Consider the following 18119-nt stretch of genomic DNA (forward strand, 5'->3'; position numbering starts at 1 on the left):
TAAGGGGATAAAAGTAGTATTATCTGCATAGACTAGAACATAAACATGGTTTCACATTGACAATAGATCAGACAAAAACTAGGATACATAAACACACCTATGTACTCTACTAACATAACATTATCCAATATCAGTTCTAGAGCTTCCTTGTAGTTCATTTCACTCATTTTAGCCATATTAATTGTGTTAATATGAACAATTATTCTTCAATCAAGGAAGCTTGTTCTGCGGAAGCAGTGCCAATGAATTCGACTTGGCTGGTCTTGCATGAATGGATGGCAGCACAAACATCTGTAATTTCCAGAAAATTTTCACCATTTTCCAGGATCAGAGGGCCATAATGGAGGACCAGCTTCTTGCACTGTCCAAAGAAGAAAGAAAAAAAGATAGAGCAACAAAGTTCTTTAGTCAGATGATTGGAAAACCAGATTTAAGTGCCACAGCATATGGTGAAGAAACATAGATGAGACGTGCTGTTCTACCTAATATTTCAAGAAAATGTGGGTTGATTCATATTTCAAGTCCCTAATTCTAACTCTATTACAAGCATTTAGTGCTTGAAAGCTTACCTCATTGACATGATGCTGCACCCCATTGCATCCCTCAAGAAGCATCTTAATTACCTCAAACTGTCAATTTCATGAAGTATTTGGAGACGATCAAAAACTTGTAATCTGGATAGTCATGCATAGTTGTGGACTGAAATTGCAACAACATTCAGCAAAAGAAAAATGGAAAAAAAATTTCCAGAAAGAAAAGCCAGCCTATGCTGCTTATTGCCTATGCTAAGATTGTGCCCCAGTATGTGATGACTTCGTAAAAATGCCAGAAATCTAATATTGATGAGTTTGAGTTGTTCAACTCAAAAGAATTATGGGCCAAACCCAAAACCAAATATATGTAACCCGACCTTTTCAGTTTTTGATTGTCTTCCCTTATTTAAGGTAAACATCATCTCCATCTTGGAGCTTTTCACCTACCCGTTGCAGCAGTGTGACTCATGTTCATTCAATCAAATTGGTCGAAGGTCAAACACTAATTCAAGCCAAAAGCTTAAGCTTCTATATTATGGGCCAACCCCAATAAATAGAATCCAACTCTTTCAATCCTATCAATATGTGACTATCCTCTTGGTCCATCCAACATATAACATGCAGAAAAGTAAAGAAAAAGGAACTCATTAACACCCTAAAACTTGCATGATTGAACAAAGAAAAGATAATTGTTATTATGTATCACAATATAATGATATCTTATCTGTATAACTGTTATAATGGACTCGGCCATTGATTGAAAAACAAAATGATGAGTCCAATTCTAACTTTTATTGATGTGACCACACAATGTTGGTATTTGATGGAAGATTATGCATTTTACTAATAGAAAATCCTTCTTGAGCTAATGCTAGTTAAAGTGTTCATAAAAATGACAACAGTCTCTTCTCTAATATTATGGATATGATAGACTGAAATGGAGAGACGAATGAAGTTGGAACAGCAGAATTGGCACAGAAAATGATCATTTACCTGGATGTCAGGATCTTTCAGTTTAACAAGTACGTTAGCAACCACATCATGACAAAGGGAGCAGGAAAGCCAGGAATCATCATTTTTTGGTAGATTAACAGAAACCATCTCCTCGCAAATATTGAACTTCGTGCAGAACACCTCTGGATGTATCTTAGAGATCTCGGCAAAGAAAAGTGATGCATAAAAGTCCACCAACATAACACACTGCCAGAAAACTTATGGGAACCTTGTAAGATGAAAGCAAAAAATGGAACAAATTCTTGCATCCATACATGCATGGAGCAACTTTGGAGTCAAGATAGAATTCTCACAAACAACTTAATACTTGTGATATAAAGAACTACCTGCTCCTCAAAAGGGTCCACATTAGAACATGCTTGATGGAGCATCTCAATTATCTCAGTTTGAGTCTTGTTTTCACCAATATATTGGGTAGCCTGTGCAACAAAGCTCTCGCATAATGTGCACAATTTATCATTTCCATCGACTGCATTAGATATTTTACTTTGATTTTGAGGTGTCTCAAGGCCTATTTCTGTAACTGGAACCAACATAATAATTTTTCACATAATTGCCATTTAGAAGCTAGATTCAGTATAACTTATATATGTCGTAAGAATTTGGCAATAGGTATCCACTGAAACACAGAAGTATGCTGAATGAAATATCTTTTTGAAATAAAATAATTTAACACGATTTCAAGTCTTGACCGTGTCAGCTGGTTTGGACTGAGTATTAACAGGTCCAACCAAGTACCGGTACTGAAGCATAGAGTTTCATAACAGCATAATACTATTCATTTTTATTTTTTAAATATCTTATTCAATGATATCGTGCGATACAAACTGGCATATAATCTGATACACCAGGCCTTACCAGTCTGGTATGTTACTGAGAACAAGAAATCTTTCGTAATCTTTTTATCAGTCAAAAATTTTATGCTTAACCTATAATAAAACAATTATACAACCTAATCTAAGGGAGATAGGTTTACAATTCTACAATGAGATTGGCATCTAGAAACTTCAAGAAATTCAGTGGTACCTTTCTTAAGCTATAATTCTATTGAAAAGATCTTCATGTATGAATCCATTATTTCTCATAAAAAAATAATTAAGTGAATAACAAATTCTTTTGCCCACAAATCATGTTAATTTATGTCAGCATTTTTCTAAACATCAGTGCACTAAACTTGTTAAACTACCATTTACTATAGCACCTGCCTCCCTAAATGCAATTCTATAATGTGCTTTTCAATCAAATATTCACTGTTTATAGTCCACTGCAAAGTTTTGAAATATAGGTGACAACAGATTCAGAACAATTCTAGATGATTTGAATATAAGTCATAGTTTGTAGCATTGGTCAAATCTAGTGAGATATCCTAATCCATATTGGTAATGACTAGTACTGATTTAACACCTTGAGCTTCTACTCACTCAGAAATTGATGGTATCAGATAGAATCAATAAAACTCAACACAAGTTGGTCAAGTTCGGCTAATTCTAGACAATCTGACCCCTCACAAGAAGAAAAATATAAAAAGAGAAGACAGAAGGGAAGATGAAAAAGAAGAGGAAGCCAAGGTGGAAGAAATATTAAAATATACCAAAAAATACAACTGTAAACCAGAGGAGACAATACTGCTGTTGTGTCTGCTATTTGTTGTGGCCATCATAATTGTTGTCTACATATATTATTGTAATGCTTATCATCAATTTCTCACTGCATATAAAAATAGATGAGAAGATATCGAGAGAGAGAGAGAGAGAGAGAAGGGAAAAACAGAAAGTATGCTTATAATATTAAGGAAATATATATTCCATATTAAGAAAAATATCATCGGTTTCATAATTAAATTCAAGTTCTATTCTTTGAGAAAATTTTGCCTTTATCTGTTTTTGTATTATCTAACACTTCAATTGCACGGTTACTATAGAAATATGGGTTCTATATTGGGATGATTGGTGTCTAGAACACTGCAAACAGATAAGTTTTTGATGTATAACAGTCATTTACTGTATTACAACATTTATTTACTATACTAAAATCTCCTCTATTCTTTTAAATTTCTAAAAGAAAAGGGTTCTTCATCATCACAACTATTATTGGTTCTGAGAAATCTATGAAAAAATAAATTAATTAAGCTACGTGTTGATGTTGTGAGTTCTCAAAATTGATGCCATTTAAGATCTATACTCTTTTGTCTACTTGGAGTTTTAGAATATTTAAACATATCACTTAGCGTTTACCAATCAAATAATATCTGGCAGCTTCAATATGTTACGTACATAACTTCTTTGGTCTAAAATTCAGCTTCAAATGTGAATATCATTCTTTGTATTGCATTATCATGGTCATAGTCTATAGATTTCCATGTCCACCCAGAACTGTGCATTGACAATTTCTATTCTGTTTAATGGTGCATGAATTTCAAAAGAAAGAACTTGTTAAAGGACTGTAGACATTACAGGCAGTTAATTAGAAGGCCTTCAACTAAGTTCATTAAACCAGCAAGTGAACTAAGAAGTTATAAATGCAAATACTAGCCAACAATTCATTAAAAGAAATTCATACATATGGCATATGGATGGAAACAAAAATTGTTGTGGTTGAGGAACCTTTACAATCATATAAAGCATAAGAAAACAACAATAAGGTCAGAACTGAGGCATTAACTCGCTGAAAAGCTTCAGGTCAAGTTAGCATAATTTTTTAGGTGAAGGAAATTTAAAGTCATATTAAAAGATTCTGCTGAGAAAATCCACCACACTCCACAAGTATAAGGATTGGAATTAGTGACTTAATGAATATTACCAATTTAAGACCTGTAATATTCTTTATTTTTGAATTCTTTATGATGTCCATGATATAGTTGAATATCCTTCATTTTTGAATTATTTATGATGTTCATGATTTTTTATTATTTTAATATGAGAATTATTTAATATTTTTTTGTATCAAAAGATTTTATATTGGAAGCTTATTGCTAGGGACCTAATTGTGAGTCCTAAAAGAGAAAATAACCCTTAGCTTACTGTCAGGAGCAGAAAAAAAAGAAGCCAAATGTCCAGTAAAAACTAGGAAAAGCAAAAACATCGTTGTCATGATATACCCATAACGTCAAAGTTCACCAAGCTTCTGGCATCAGCACCTGCCCAGCTAATAATAAGTAGAAGAAGAAGGAAGGACCCCTCTATCAAAGCCATAAAACCTGCCAATATGAATTACCAAAAATCAAGCCAAATGCAATTGGGATAGCAGAAAATCTTCTTCAGAGCCAACTGTACTTAATACATAACTTCATAATAAGCCAAAACAATATTTAATTAAGAGAACAAGTTTAGCACCAAGAGACTTTTCTCTTGGTAACATTAATGAAAATGAGCCTCGGAGACACAATGAGGTTACTCCTCTGCAACTTAGGTGTCCATGATTTGGAAACAATCTCTATATATAAGGATAAGACTATCTATATCAACCCTCACCGGACCCTTCATAAAGGACAGACTCATGCTAATAACACTTATGTTATAGACTATAGAGAACCCCTAAAGATATTTAAATCACCATAAAACCAAAAAGTGGTACTTAAATACAAATGAGACTACCATTAGTTCTAGTTCCACATTCTAACATGATAGGTTAGCTTAATCCAAGTGGCTATTTGACTATATATCCCCATGCTGACTAACTGAAAATATTTCCAGTCTTGACTGGTCAAAATCCCCAACAAGAAGGCAAACCCCCTGCTACCTCCAATATCTGTCTCCATTCTGGCTCTGTCATCCTTGTCTCTCCTTAATTCCTCTTTCTAACTCTACCTCACGCATCCTTTTTGTTTTCTCCTGATGGAGCCCCTCTCATTTTGATTCCTCCTATAGTATACTAATCATTTGCCTTAATCTCTTGTTTCACCTCTTCCTGCATTCCCTACTTCTATTCTATCTCCTCCCTTATTAGGGTTAGTGGTCCTCCCTCCCCACTGATGGCAGTGATTCTAAAAAATAAATGAAACGAAAACTACCAACTTTAGGAAGTTAACATGTCTTGCTCCAATCACGAAAGCACAAATACAAAAGATATGGGACAAGAGGAAGTTGCCAAAATAATGGACAACCGTCACCAACCAAGAGAGGCATGGAAGTTTAAAGGCTTTACATTGGTCTGGTTGCTAGAAATATCAAAAGTGAGGGTGTTATTTGCAACATAAATAACAAGCAAAATCAACTACATCATCCAGTCTGCAGCAATTAGCACACAACAGTAGTTACTATTTATTTTTTAATCACAAATACAAAATACAAAAAGATATGGTAATAGGAAGAAGCTGCCAGAAATAATAGACAACCATGGCCAACCAAGAGAGTAATGGAAATTTAAGGCTTTACATTGGTATCTTTGCTAGAGAAATAAAATATGATTGTGTCATTTACATATCATAAATAACAAACAAAATCAACTTTATCATCCAGTCTTCAGCCATTAGAGGGAGCTGCCAAAATAATCGACAGCCGTAGTGAACCAAGAGAGGCATGCAAGTTTAAAGGCTTTATTTACATTGGCCTGATCATTAGAAATATCAAAAGTGAGGGTATATTTGCAACATAAATAACAAGCAAAATCAACTGCATCATCCAGTCTTGAGCAATTAAAACGCAACAGTAGTTACTATTTTCTTTTTTTGCAACGGCAGGAGCCTCGTGCACTGACTTTGCCATGAAACCTTCGATAAGGAGAGGTGATCTTCTTAACACCATAAAGAAGCACCTTCTCTATAATTTAAGGTACAACTTGAGAAAGAACAGAAACAAGTTTATTTCATTTGTTGTACCAAAACAAAGCATGAGAAATGAGGAAAGAAAGCCACATTGTTTGTTCTATTTAATTACTTAGCTGGGAAGTAAGTTGCATACAGAAACTCCCATTAAGTTCCTACTCCATAAACACCAACTAAGGAGCTTGATGGGCCTCGGCTCATCTTAGGATCCCACAGCCACCAGAGTATCACTAAACCCCAACATAACCAACAGAAAGCAGCACATACCTATTGATCCCAAGCGTGAGGTACCAATTAATACCGAAGCACGAAAAACACGAGTAGAATCGAACATTTACTCAACAAGAAAGGTTTTAATCGAATATCCAGAAAGAACGAGACTCGAGAAACAAAGAAAACATGAAAACCTTCCTCCATGGCACACCGGAGAGAACGAAAGTGAACAGACTGAGGAAGTACCGGTCGGACGAACGAGACTCCGATCTCACCGCTCCACCGCACTAATCTTTGTTATCTAATTTGCGTCCTCGACGAGGTATATAGGGGAGACGAGAGGAAAGAAGCCAGCGAGTGATTGGGCGGAATGCGACAAAGCGGAGAAGCCGGAAGATGTCGGTGACGGATTGATGTCACTCGTATTAGCATTTATCCAATAAATTCATGTGAACTACTACTAATTATTAATGAGTCAAAAAAAATAAAATTTTAAATACATATTATACTTTTACTTATAATTTAACTTTTTCCTATTTTTTTAAACTTATTTTAGTGGGAATAATTATGAATTATTTGAATGAGCAACAATGTGGCCTGAAATTTCAATATTATTATCTAACCATCAACCGTATACACATACTAAACTAACGGGTGGATATAAATTACTAGTTTTAGAAGCACATACATGATTATTTAAATTCTTGATATATGTCACTCCTATTAGCATTTATCCAATAAATTCATGTTAATTACTAGTAATTATAGATTCTAAAAATCCAATTTGAAGTCTAATTCTTTTCCAAAGGACGATTAATAATTACATCTTGTGGTAACTTTTTCCGAAGGTCAAAATCCAAGTACATTAATATGCTGAATCTTTTTTATCAGAGAGGGGGGTGGGACACACTACACAAGATCTAATCATTTCATCCTATTGGTTTCCACTCATCAAGTTAGATATAATTTAAAGGTTCTTTATCTCATTAATGCTAATAGAAGTTGGTCATCTGTGAACTCGGAGTCTGTAGAAAAGTGGTCATAATGAAGTCAGTGAATCTTCCATTGTATAGCTGCTGATTTGACTGCACAAAGCTCTTCTGGTTCATCAGACACTTGAAGTTGAAGTTGCTGAAGGATTCTGCTACAACCTTATTTTCTCCTTCTGCATATGGAATTCCCAAGCTTTGGATTTCTGGTTTCAGTTAGCTTCCACGCAAATTTATCCTCCTCAATGTAGGGAAGAAGACTGATATCTATCAAAAGAACAAGGAATACAATATAAGTTAAAAGATGATGAACATAAGATTTACATGAGTAGACACCTTTTATCTATATTGGTGAAGAAAAAAAATTGAATTCTTCTATATGTGATAACAATTCTCTTTTTTTTATTCCCAACCCAAGCCCAAAGTTCCCTATCCATCCCTTCATGTATAAACCATGAAGAAATTTTCATTTTCTCTCTCTAAATCTATAAGAGAAGAATCATAAGAGGTATTTTATTTTTCACACCCCCACCACATCAAATTTTTAAGATGTATAGAGTATTTCTAGAGCAACAAACACTTAATTTATTTTTCTCATGTAACTTATCCTCCAAGTAACCTAGTTTTAGTTAAGAAATCTAAAAATGCTTGTCAACATAAAATACTCAATGGTAGTACTAATGCTTCTGACCTTCTCGAGTCTTTGATCCCTATTTTGATTTAGAGCAATGGGGAGGAACCAGTGAAAATAAACAGGTGCTTGTGGAATTTGCACTTCCTCATAAATCCTTTCAAGGACATTTAATTTGGCATCAAGGATTCATGCCAAGAAAAGGTTGCCAACACCATGCAGTGACACCATTCTTCCTCTCCAAGTTCTCCATGACAAGAAAAATTATACTCGGTAATACAGATCATGGTGGAAAACCAGTTTAATTTCTAGCAAAATGTCCAATGAAACTTCCATTGTAAGAAATAGAGCAAGTGATCTTCACAAGGGAAGCTCAGCAACTTTTATGAGTTCATATGCCAAATGAACACTTAACTGTTATCTTTCTAGATGAACGCAAATAGAGCCTCCCCAACCACTTTGTCTATCGTAGATCTTATCGTCATTGACATGATCCTACATATGCACTTGTGAACATGTTACAGAAGGCAACAAGTCATGACTCCCAAACATTTGAAATAAGGGTAAGGGAGGTAGAAAAAACTTCAACAACAAAAAGGAGACATCCTCTCTCTTCTTGTTTCTAAGGTGTGAGCATAAGATAATCAAATGCAGGAAATGAATAAAGAAGGAGAATAATTTTAAACCATGAACATAGCATAACTAAATAGATCCATATTCTAACCCACGTATCCATAGGATAATCAAATGAAGGAAATGAAAAAAGAAGGAGAATAATGTAAAACCATGAACAGCATAACCAAATAGATCCATAGTCTAACCTGTGTATCCATGGGTCTGGAGCGGATTTGGATTGAGTTGGTATAATATCTGTCATTCGATAAGATTAACATTTCTAATGGAGTTCAAATACTTGCTATGAGATAAAGGCCCAACTCTATTCATAAAGCTGAAGCAGAAAGCAAGCCTCAAGACCTTCGACGAAGACCAACAAGCCATCAATGGTGAACGATTACTATTTTTGTTGCCCTATCAATGTAGGTCTTGAGATGGAAATTTCTGTGTCACCTTCTGATGTGCTTTGCTATGAGTCACACCACAAAAATTCAATTAATCTAGTTGACAAGGCATTTATAATATATTGCGAGTTGACCGTGCCTCTTCTCCTGATTGAGATAGCCCATTGCAAATGAGTGAATCAACATGGTCTTTGCCGAAGCTTACAATAATTTCACAAAATAAGGTTGAAGCATTAAAAGATAAGTCATGCAAGATAGAGGAAGGATGTCAGGAATATTTCTAGTGGTTCTTCCTTTGACGTTCAAGTCAATCATACAAAAGATCAATACTATCAGTAATCATGTATAAAAAGAAAAATTATGGTTAAAGAGAGGATTTCTCAAGTACTTCTAAGAAGAAAGTTTACGCAATTAATGGTGGATATTGTGATAGTGAAATTACACAAAAAAAAAGGATAACATCCTTGACATGATATTTGTCCTATAGATATTCTCTCATATCCCAAGAAATCATATCTCCCAAATCAAATAGGCCTCCAAGTATTTGAAAGCTTGAACCCAAAAGGAAAGTGACTTCAATTGAATTAACATGATAGTCTCAGATTAAAGCTTATTTTGTTTATGGCTTGGGTTTGATCTTACAAATCACAGACCTGGATTTGAATCAAACTTGAACAATTTGCCTAATCTCACCAAAAAAAATTGACAGTTTGAACATAGTTTCAATCGATTGGATGTAGGAAACATTGACCACCATATTGTGTTTGGTTTTGGGACATTATATCTCTACAAAAAATACATAATTGGGTCTTATATAACTATGAATGCATTTGTTAATTAAGGATATCTACCATTTCTACAATTTCTGTAATGGATCATGGAATTTGAAATAACAGAAATGCAAAAGGTTCCCCACTTCTTATGGATGCATAAAAGTAACTAATGTGTGAAGAAATAATGGAGAATAACAAGGTTTATCAAGATGCAAACATCTTGATTTTTTTTTGGAATTTATATTTATTGGAAATCAGAATCATAAATCAAAATTTCTTCTCCTTGCTTGCTGTCCATGCAAGGGAGTTTGATCTTTTTTGCACCAGTTGCCACAGGATATTGTCTGTCTTGTGCTGGATGATGTTGTTGTTTGGTTCCAGGATATGGTGAATGATCATTCTGTGATCTAGCTGTTGTCTCTTCCATCAAAAAAAGAAGAGGCAAACCAAATGTGTTGTCTTTTGTTGGACAAAATATACACACAGTTGCCCAGTTGTTTGATGGAATTATTGTGGATCTAGATTGCTTTCCTTACTTGTGGGTTACCTTGAATGTGTTGTTGAAGGTGAGCAGTGTTTGCATGTAGGACATCTCCATGTGCATGCTCAGTCTGATGTTCCCCCATGTGAAAGGAATACAACAGCTCAATCACATAAAACATATCTTTCACTTGTCAGTGATCAGTTTCAGTGTGTCATCCATGCAACTTAATTGAAGGCATAGGGAGGAAATCAACAGAGTAAGTAATGAACCAATCTTTCCTAAGTTTTTGGATAACTGGTCACCCAGTTAAATTCTTTATCATGGTATTAGAACAGTTTATGAATCATGCTCTTTGTTTCACTTAGTGTTTAACCGATATATAAGTAACACTCTTCCTTCTATTTGACTAGCACCGGACTTGCACATGAGAGAGGATGCTGAGCCTTATAATTATATTAGATCCTTTGCTAACAACTTAAACTTTTGGCAATATAGCATACAACTACAAGTACGGATCGAGGAGGTGTAGAGTAAAGGGTTTGTTTAGTTACAGGTGTTATAATTTTTAATAATCAATAATTAAAATTTTTGATCGTTTATTTTGCTTCAGAACATGTTCACTGTATTTTCTCAATTTTTAACTCACTGAAAAATATAAATGGAATCTTAAGAGTGTTCAAATGAAAGTAGAATTCTATAGGTTTTAATCATGATCACAAGGTGTTTGATTTATAAATAATCATTTAATAAAATTGAAACATTGATTTGGCCAATAACACTCCTTATGAATATTTTAATAGAACGTTAAGATTCAGAACAGACATAAAAGATATCTTATCAATTCATTAGCACTACCTTACGTTGCAATCAATTATGCTAATCTCAAGGCATGTTTCATTATGTTCACCATAATCACTATTTCGTTGACGATCGTCAGCATAACACCATCTAACATCATCAAAGGTGATGTGGTGGTCGTACCGGGGATGGAGCCCCCTTGTCGTGTGTACTCTTGAGAAGGTGAAGGAGGTCTCACAGAATGAAAGCAAGGCTTTCATTAGGAGCCACCCACCCACCCACTGAAGCGTAGGAAAGCCATTAATTACTTGGGGAGTGAGGAAACCTTGTCCTCCTACGAGACAAGAAGCCCAGTCCCGCGCACATGCGCGGTGTTACCCATTGCACAAGACGAGTGAGACGTTTCGTCGAGCACCTCCCGTGCACGTCGTTCTCCCCGTAAGATAAATACAACTCATATCTTTTTGACGATCGTCGCATGCTTACCGAGTGGCGATGGTTCTGGAAGAGGAGGAGTGGCTCGCATCCAACGCCCCGTCGCCGACCTTCAAGCTCCCAAAGCCGTAGCTCGTTGTGGCACGCCTCCTTGAGTGCAAGGTCTGCGCCGCCCTGCATATTTTGTTTCGTGTGCGGCAGACGTTTGTGACCCCCTTCGTCCGAGTGTCACACTCAATGTTGATGTAGTGGGACGCGCTCGTCGTCGCGGGGGCCCGTTTGGATCGAGACCGCGAACGGGTATTAAACCAGGAATTCGGTGACAGCTAACGACCATGACTTGAGCGTGCTCTCATCGTGATGTCACGCCGAAGTCATTGCGAACCGTTCCGCGCCATTGGCAATTGGACCGCAGATAATGGTACATGATCAGCATTACGGTTCGCTTCGGCCGCTAAATTCGAACCGGTCCGGCCTAATCGATGGCAAATGGAACAATGATCAGCATTACATCACGCTGACTTCAATGTGTGCAAAGAATCGGACCGTCCAGTTCAAGTAATCATAAATGGCTCGTCCTCACTATCTAACATGTCAATCGGTCATTAAATGTGGATCCATATGATGGTAGCAAAATGTCACTAAATGGGGGGTGCAGAATTGAGGTCCAAAAGTTAATACTTGGTGTAGGCTGGCTCAGCATTATGTCATGCCTGCTTCATCTGAAGTGGTTCGACTTGACATTTTGATTTGTCTCGGACTTCCCATTGCACGTATCTTCTCCAATTGGACGGCACCAAGTCATCGATCATGCTAATTTTCTCAATCTTAAAGCCAAGTTCTAATTTAAAATCGATGATTAGTATTTCATGCGTTGATTTAAGTTATTTGTCATCTGCTCATGACGAATGATCAAAATATGTTGAAGTTTTTTAAACGCAATATCATGGAAATATTAGCTTCAGATGACATATTATTACGAACATAATTTAATATCTTAAATCTTTAAATTAGATTGGTAGCGTTACCAATTCCATCCAACTCCATGTCGGAAAAAATGAATTATCCTTCCCTTTCATCTTCCACTTGATGACTAGAAAGAGAGGAAACAACAACTGGTTCCTAAAAATCTGAAAGAGAACTCACTCTCAAGAGAATGACCACTTGCACAAGCTAATACAAGAAACAAATTAAATGCGCCAAGCTTTCGTCTAACACCGGTCATTCCTTGAACTGAGAACTCTTAGAAGATGTGTGATGGAAGAGGACTGGGGCCATGCTTCAAAGCTTGTATGGTCCCAAATCGATGATCTTTGGCACGGTGGCTCGTCAGGTCTACATCTCATGCCTCACCTCTCTTGAGGAGCAGGAGAACTAATCATTCAAACAAGTGGAGGTCGTCTTGCCAAGATGACATATCAGAAATCTCGAGATTTCTTGTCAGAAACAGGATAGAGACGGAAGAAGAAGAAGGTGACAAGAATTCTTGTCCCAAAGATTACGTAGATAATTGATTCATGTTTCTTCTTGTCCTTGCACATGAAAAGTATACTAAGTATTCCGTATCTAATATGCAATTGATAAGAGACTCCGTTATCCCAATAGGTCGATTGATCAAGATATGCTCTTTAGGTAATATAGTCAGGAAGGATTACGACACTTCATATCGATTCTATATGTATCTCAGTCTTGTCAATTTTATTGTTGAAGGTATCTGTAACACTCCCGATTAATCTTGCAGTGGGTAATATTAAGATTGACTTATAAGGGTCTGATGAATGTATTACTATCAATTTCAGTTTAAACATTTTGATAAATGGTTTAGACAAAACGAAGTTGATAGACTAGTTAGTTCATCAGCCCTGAGTCGTGACATTAGTATCAAAGCTACATGATGAGGGAGCTCGAGTAGGAAAGGACTACCTATGAATGGAGTTAGAACTCGTGTGACAGTAGAGCCACTAATCTTGTCAATTAGGTTAGTGGTGTCATGATAGATAAATTATCCTTTTTCTATCGCAGTTCTAGTTTATATCAAAATAAAGTGGTGTCACGATTGCTCCAAATCAAAATGATACGATATGTATCGTAGGAGATGGATAATCACCACCATATTAAGCGAAGGAACACAAAAACAAAGAAAGAAGAAGAAGAATAAAAGGATTTTTTCTTCCTTAACTCACTTATAGTTCTCCTCATAAAACTTTTATCTTTCTGAACGCAGGGAGGAGAGTGATTGAAAAACCCTTATGACAAACGAATCTAGTCGGGTCTCCTCTCGCATTTTGGACGGATGACCTAAATTAATCTGATGGACTCATCATCTACAATGAATACTAGCTTTTACACGAGCTGGTAGAGCAGCAGCAAGCAAAGCGGAGAAGTAAATGCATCGACCTAGAAATATCGGCTATTGAATTGCCATTATGGATCTACCAGATTCAAAGGACAGCCATTTCCGATCGAGAAAGCCTGCAGTTCATATGCAGAAGGTGAGATCCGTGAAGAACTCGTTACTCGATCGAATCCAACTTCGTTTTATTTAGTATGTTTAGTGTTCTAACACAGATCAACACTGCAACTAAATGGAATACGCTAACTCTGGAGTAATGCTCCACGTTAAAACCAAGAGCAAGTTTCACAGTCACTCTGTAGCTCTGCATGAACTCGAGCTGTGGCCACAAGAAAATGGCCTGAAGAAGAATTAGCTGTTGCTCCTGATGCCATGCCGTGTCTTCAGCAAAACCTGCGCCTTCTTATGTACAGGGCGGTGCAGAGAATAGAAGCCATGGAGCAAGTGGCGCCCCATAGGACGAAGGTGGTCTCGTAGCATGCGGTCCCTCTGCAGCTATGGCTGCCTCCCGTCGCTCCTCTCTGGTAAAGAATGGCCGCGAGGTAGCCGAAGACGAAAGAACCCGCGGGAATGTTGGTGACGACGATGTTGTGGTTGACGCCAAAGTGCTTGGTGCCGAACATCTCGGTGGTGGCGGAGACGGCGATGGACGTGATCGCCCCTGTGAATGCTCCGATCACTGCGGTGCTCATGTACAGGCACAGTCTGCTTGGGTTGACCAGCATGAAGAAGGCTGCTGCCATCGGGGCCATCATTGCCGCCATGGATGCTGGCCTTGATACCATGCAGTTCCTCCTGTACACATCGAAACGAAGAAGAAGAAGAAGAGTTAGTGCTAAGTTTGCCGAGATTCGATGGTGGTTCTGATGAAAGGCTTACTTGGAGGAGTAGTAGTCAAAGAGGAATGGCAGGAGGCGACCGAAGAAGCCGAAGGAAGACGACAAGGAGACCAAGGTGGAAGTCTCTTCTGGTCGAAGTCCACGAGACTCTGCAATCTGACCGAGGTTGTTGAGGAAGACGAGTCCCAGCGTCGCGCTGAACAAGTAGCTGAAGAAGTACAACCAGAAGTCCACCTTCCTTAGGATTAGAAGACCTCCCACTTCCTCTGACTCCTCTTCTCCACCTTCCACCATCTCTTCCTTCACGACCTGAAGCTCCTCGACCACTACCTCTCTGCCTCCCTCGCCAGCTTCGACGTCATCGGCTGCAAGAACGTGAACTTTGTTCTCCTTCTTGTTCCACCACACCTCGTCTATGACTTCCCTCAGCTTCATGGTTACTGGCACCACCAATGGCGACGCCAGTAGCACCCCCAGGCTCAACGCGTACTCTCTCGTGAGGACACCGTGGGAGGTCGAGCTGATGCTGCCGACCACAGCGGAAATCCCGGTCGTGAACGTGATGACGAACATGACCACGAAGCCGAGGCTTGATCGGATGGCATTCTGACTCAGAACCACCCGGACGAATGGTGCGACGACGGCGGCGACCAGAACCGGGACGATCGCGTTGAGGAGGAGGTACTGCTTAGCGGTGTGTCGAGACTTGCCGTTGAACACCGCGCTGGCGAGAACGGTGTAGACCTTGGCGCTCAAGCCGACGTAGCTGGTGGAGAGGCCGACGGCGATGCGGCTGTGGGAGGAGAAGTTTCTGATGCAGATGAGGTAGCAGGCGGTGTTGATCCAGCAAATGCCATTCCCGGCCAGGGCGGTGAGCAGGAAGATGTGGGAGTAGGAGAAGTGCGGGTGCTCGAGGAAGAGGAACTGCAGGCCGTAGCCGACCAGCCCCAGAGCTGCGCCGACAACGGCGACCAGCCACAGGGGGAGATAGATCGCGGCGACGCCGGCGACCCAGCCGAAGAGCTTCCCGGCGTCGGAGGCAAAAGCTAGAAAGTTGATGCCCACTTGGGAGACCCTCTTGAGCTCCTTCAGCTCGGAGGAGTAGACCGGGAAGTCGGTGTTTGCACCGTTGAACGTTTGGAGCCATATGGTCGCAATCAAGGTCAGCCACTGCAGCGAAGAAGAAGAAGAAGAAGAAGAAGAAGACATGGTTGTGGAGTGATCTGTTTCAGGGAGGAGGTGATGGGTATTTATGGGAGAAAGAAGGTGATGGTGGCAATGAATGGAGGAGATCGAGAGTGGCTGCAATGCATGAGATGTGGTTTCATGTTAGCCAGTATGAAGGTTTAGGTGCTGTAGCGTGCATTGTTTTCACGGTGCTGCAGTAAAATGCTGCATTGGACACCCCACAGCACGATTCCTAATGTGACAGAAGGATTCGAGATTTCTCCAGTTTTGTACGTCACTGCGAACGAGCACATTACATCTGTGAATTGGGGTCATGATCAAGAATTGGCCAACAAGACGCCATTTCCAGCTCTCGCTTACATGTCAATTGCAGTTGGGTCCGAGAGCCAAAAAGTAAGGTATAGTGAGATAAAGATCCACTCTTATCCATCCAAAGCTTTGTTTGGATGTGTGATGATTCACTAATGATCCATTATATATATATATATATATATATATATATATATATATATACTTCAAGTTGTGGTTTACTTAAAAGAATTTATAGTTGATGAAGAAGAATCTATTTCATTTTCATAGACTAAGTAAGTAAGATAGAAATATCAAATCATTATTAATTCATTATTAATTCTCTCGACTGTTCAAGAGAAATTCTCCCCTTCATAAAACCCTATAAATGAACTCACTTTACTCCTTAAGTAGGACGAAACTTTGAGTGTCACATTCTAATAGAAGATGCCACATAAAAACTTATTAGAAATCCTTAATTTCTGTAATAAAAACATAATCACTGACCTTATGTTTTCTTGGACATGTAGCTGATGGGGTGTCCCTTTTATTTGGAATCAATCTGTAATGTGATTGACACTCCACGTAATATATGTAGATAATTAAAGATGGTTTAGAATAATTGATAGCATTTGTGTATCTGATGTAGACATTGCCTTAAACCCAACAACCAATTGATTCGGATTTGAATTCAGATTTATGCAACAAAGTATCAAAGTAGGTATTTGAATACCTAAGTAATTAGTATCATACGTTTGATCTAATAGATATAATTCGGCTTGATCTCTAACAACTTGAACTTCACTAACAAAGCAAGTCTTCTACTTGTGATGGAGAGTTGTGTGGTTCATCTAAAACATTAGTTTGGTAATGATGGGACGGAGAGTTGTGTTAACATCTAAAATATTATTTGGTGACGATACTGATGGGAATATAAATCAGGAATAATCTTTGTATATGAACAAATACTAAAAAAAAAAAATTATGATATGTAGCAGAATTAAATGGAATTACAATCAAATAGAACACCAAGATATACGTGGAAAACTTCTTCAACGTGAAGGGTAAAAATCACGGGACAAATTAGAGATAATCCACTATGAGAATAATGAATGTACAAATCTCAATCTCTTGCCCTAAACCCTAGCAACAATCACAAGAGAAACACTGGGATACAAGGATCACGTCACTGCCCACAATATCTAAAACCTCCCCAAGTAATCACAACAAGAGTCTACTGTAGATTTGATCTAACCTGAGATGAGAACACTGCTAGATGATTGAGAACAGCCTCTCTGTATTGTCCTTGTCTTCTTCCCTTTCGTTCTCTTCCTTTTCTGCTTGTTTTCTTCCTTTTCTTTGGAATCCCGTGGCTCTCTACTTCTCCCACGTTGCTGCCCTATTTAAGCCTTTTTCTGCCTCCAAAACGTAGCCACTACACCCCTCTAATGTTAATTAGGATTAGGTTAAGAGGGGGTGTGGGCTGTGGGCTGCCCAAGCCAACTATGGACTGAATCTATGGGCTACCAACCCAACAACCTCCCCCTTCAGCCCATAAGGGAGGCTGTCTCATGACTCCTCAATGTGGAAGCCATGCCGACCAATTGTCGGCATATCTCTTACCTTTCTTTTGGTAAGCTCTTCATTCCATTTGGTAGCAGTACCAAATTATAAGTGTGGTTCTTCTGAAGAGCATCAATCTCTTCCTGCATAGCAACTAACCACTTTTCTTTCTGCTCACTTTCAACTACTTTCTGATAACTCTCTGGTTCACCTGCATCAGTAAGCATCACATACTCA

At 38.2% G+C, this 18119-nt stretch overlaps 2 protein-coding genes and 1 long non-coding RNA gene across 9 annotated transcripts; all 3 read right to left on the reverse strand.

The window, feature by feature from the left end:
* On the reverse strand, positions 1–6933 carry LOC135582856 (uncharacterized). 7 transcript variants are annotated; one of them, XM_065111076.1, is made up of 7 exons: positions 6769–6924; positions 6446–6576; positions 4645–4743; positions 1874–2016; positions 1527–1733; positions 570–629; positions 1–361 (listed from the first exon to the last, which is right to left on the reverse strand). In XM_065111076.1, the coding sequence occupies exons 3-7, from the start codon at positions 4736–4738 to the stop codon at positions 200–202; spliced, it is 666 nt and encodes a 221-aa protein (XP_064967148.1). In that variant the 5' UTR covers positions 4739–4743; positions 6446–6576; positions 6769–6924; the 3' UTR covers positions 1–199. The 7 variants fall into 7 exon arrangements, with proteins under 7 accessions (XP_064967148.1, XP_064967144.1, XP_064967145.1 ...); XM_065111072.1 differs by having other exon boundaries at positions 1874–2070; positions 6769–6923; XM_065111073.1 differs by having other exon boundaries at positions 1874–2070; positions 6717–6920.
* Positions 6934–7438: 505 nt separating this feature from the next.
* Positions 7439–11932, reverse strand: LOC135614064 (uncharacterized). The gene is made up of 2 exons (XR_010487418.1): positions 11703–11932; positions 7439–7778 (listed from the first exon to the last, which is right to left on the reverse strand). It is a non-coding gene; the product is annotated as an uncharacterized LOC135614064 (long non-coding RNA).
* A 2236-nt stretch (positions 11933–14168) lies between these two features.
* On the reverse strand, positions 14169–16113 carry LOC135614065 (protein NUCLEAR FUSION DEFECTIVE 4-like). The gene is made up of 2 exons (XM_065111078.1): positions 14884–16113; positions 14169–14799 (listed from the first exon to the last, which is right to left on the reverse strand). Exons 1-2 carry the CDS (start codon positions 16050–16052, stop codon positions 14388–14390), a joined length of 1581 nt encoding a protein of 526 aa, XP_064967150.1. The 5' UTR covers positions 16053–16113; the 3' UTR covers positions 14169–14387.
* Positions 16114–18119: the final 2006 nt, after the last annotated feature.

Source organism: Musa acuminata, chromosome BXJ2-6 (genome assembly GCF_036884655.1).
Source record: "Musa acuminata AAA Group cultivar baxijiao chromosome BXJ2-6, Cavendish_Baxijiao_AAA, whole genome shotgun sequence".
NCBI lineage: Eukaryota > Viridiplantae > Streptophyta > Magnoliopsida > Zingiberales > Musaceae > Musa > Musa acuminata.

What these genes read in the sequence shown, in the direction of transcription:
- LOC135614065 (XM_065111078.1), bottom strand. Translation starts at nt 16,052, where the DNA reads ATGTCTTCTTCTTCTTCTTCTTCTTCTTCTTCGCTGCAGTGGCTGACC. An exon ending in TTTGACTACTACTCCTCCAA is followed by an intron (nt 14,800 to 14,883) that starts GTAAGCCTTTCA and finishes CGATGTGTACAG; the next exon opens with GAGGAACTGCATGGTATCAA.
- LOC135582856 (XM_065111071.1), bottom strand. An exon ending in GGTGAACTTTGACGTTATGG is followed by an intron (nt 2,071 to 4,644) that starts GTATATCATGAC and finishes TGTTGGTTCCAG; the next exon opens with TTACAGAAATAGGCCTTGAG. An exon ending in TGGACCCTTTTGAGGAGCAG is followed by an intron (nt 1,734 to 1,873) that starts GTAGTTCTTTAT and finishes GTTTTCTGGCAG; the next exon opens with TGTGTTATGTTGGTGGACTT.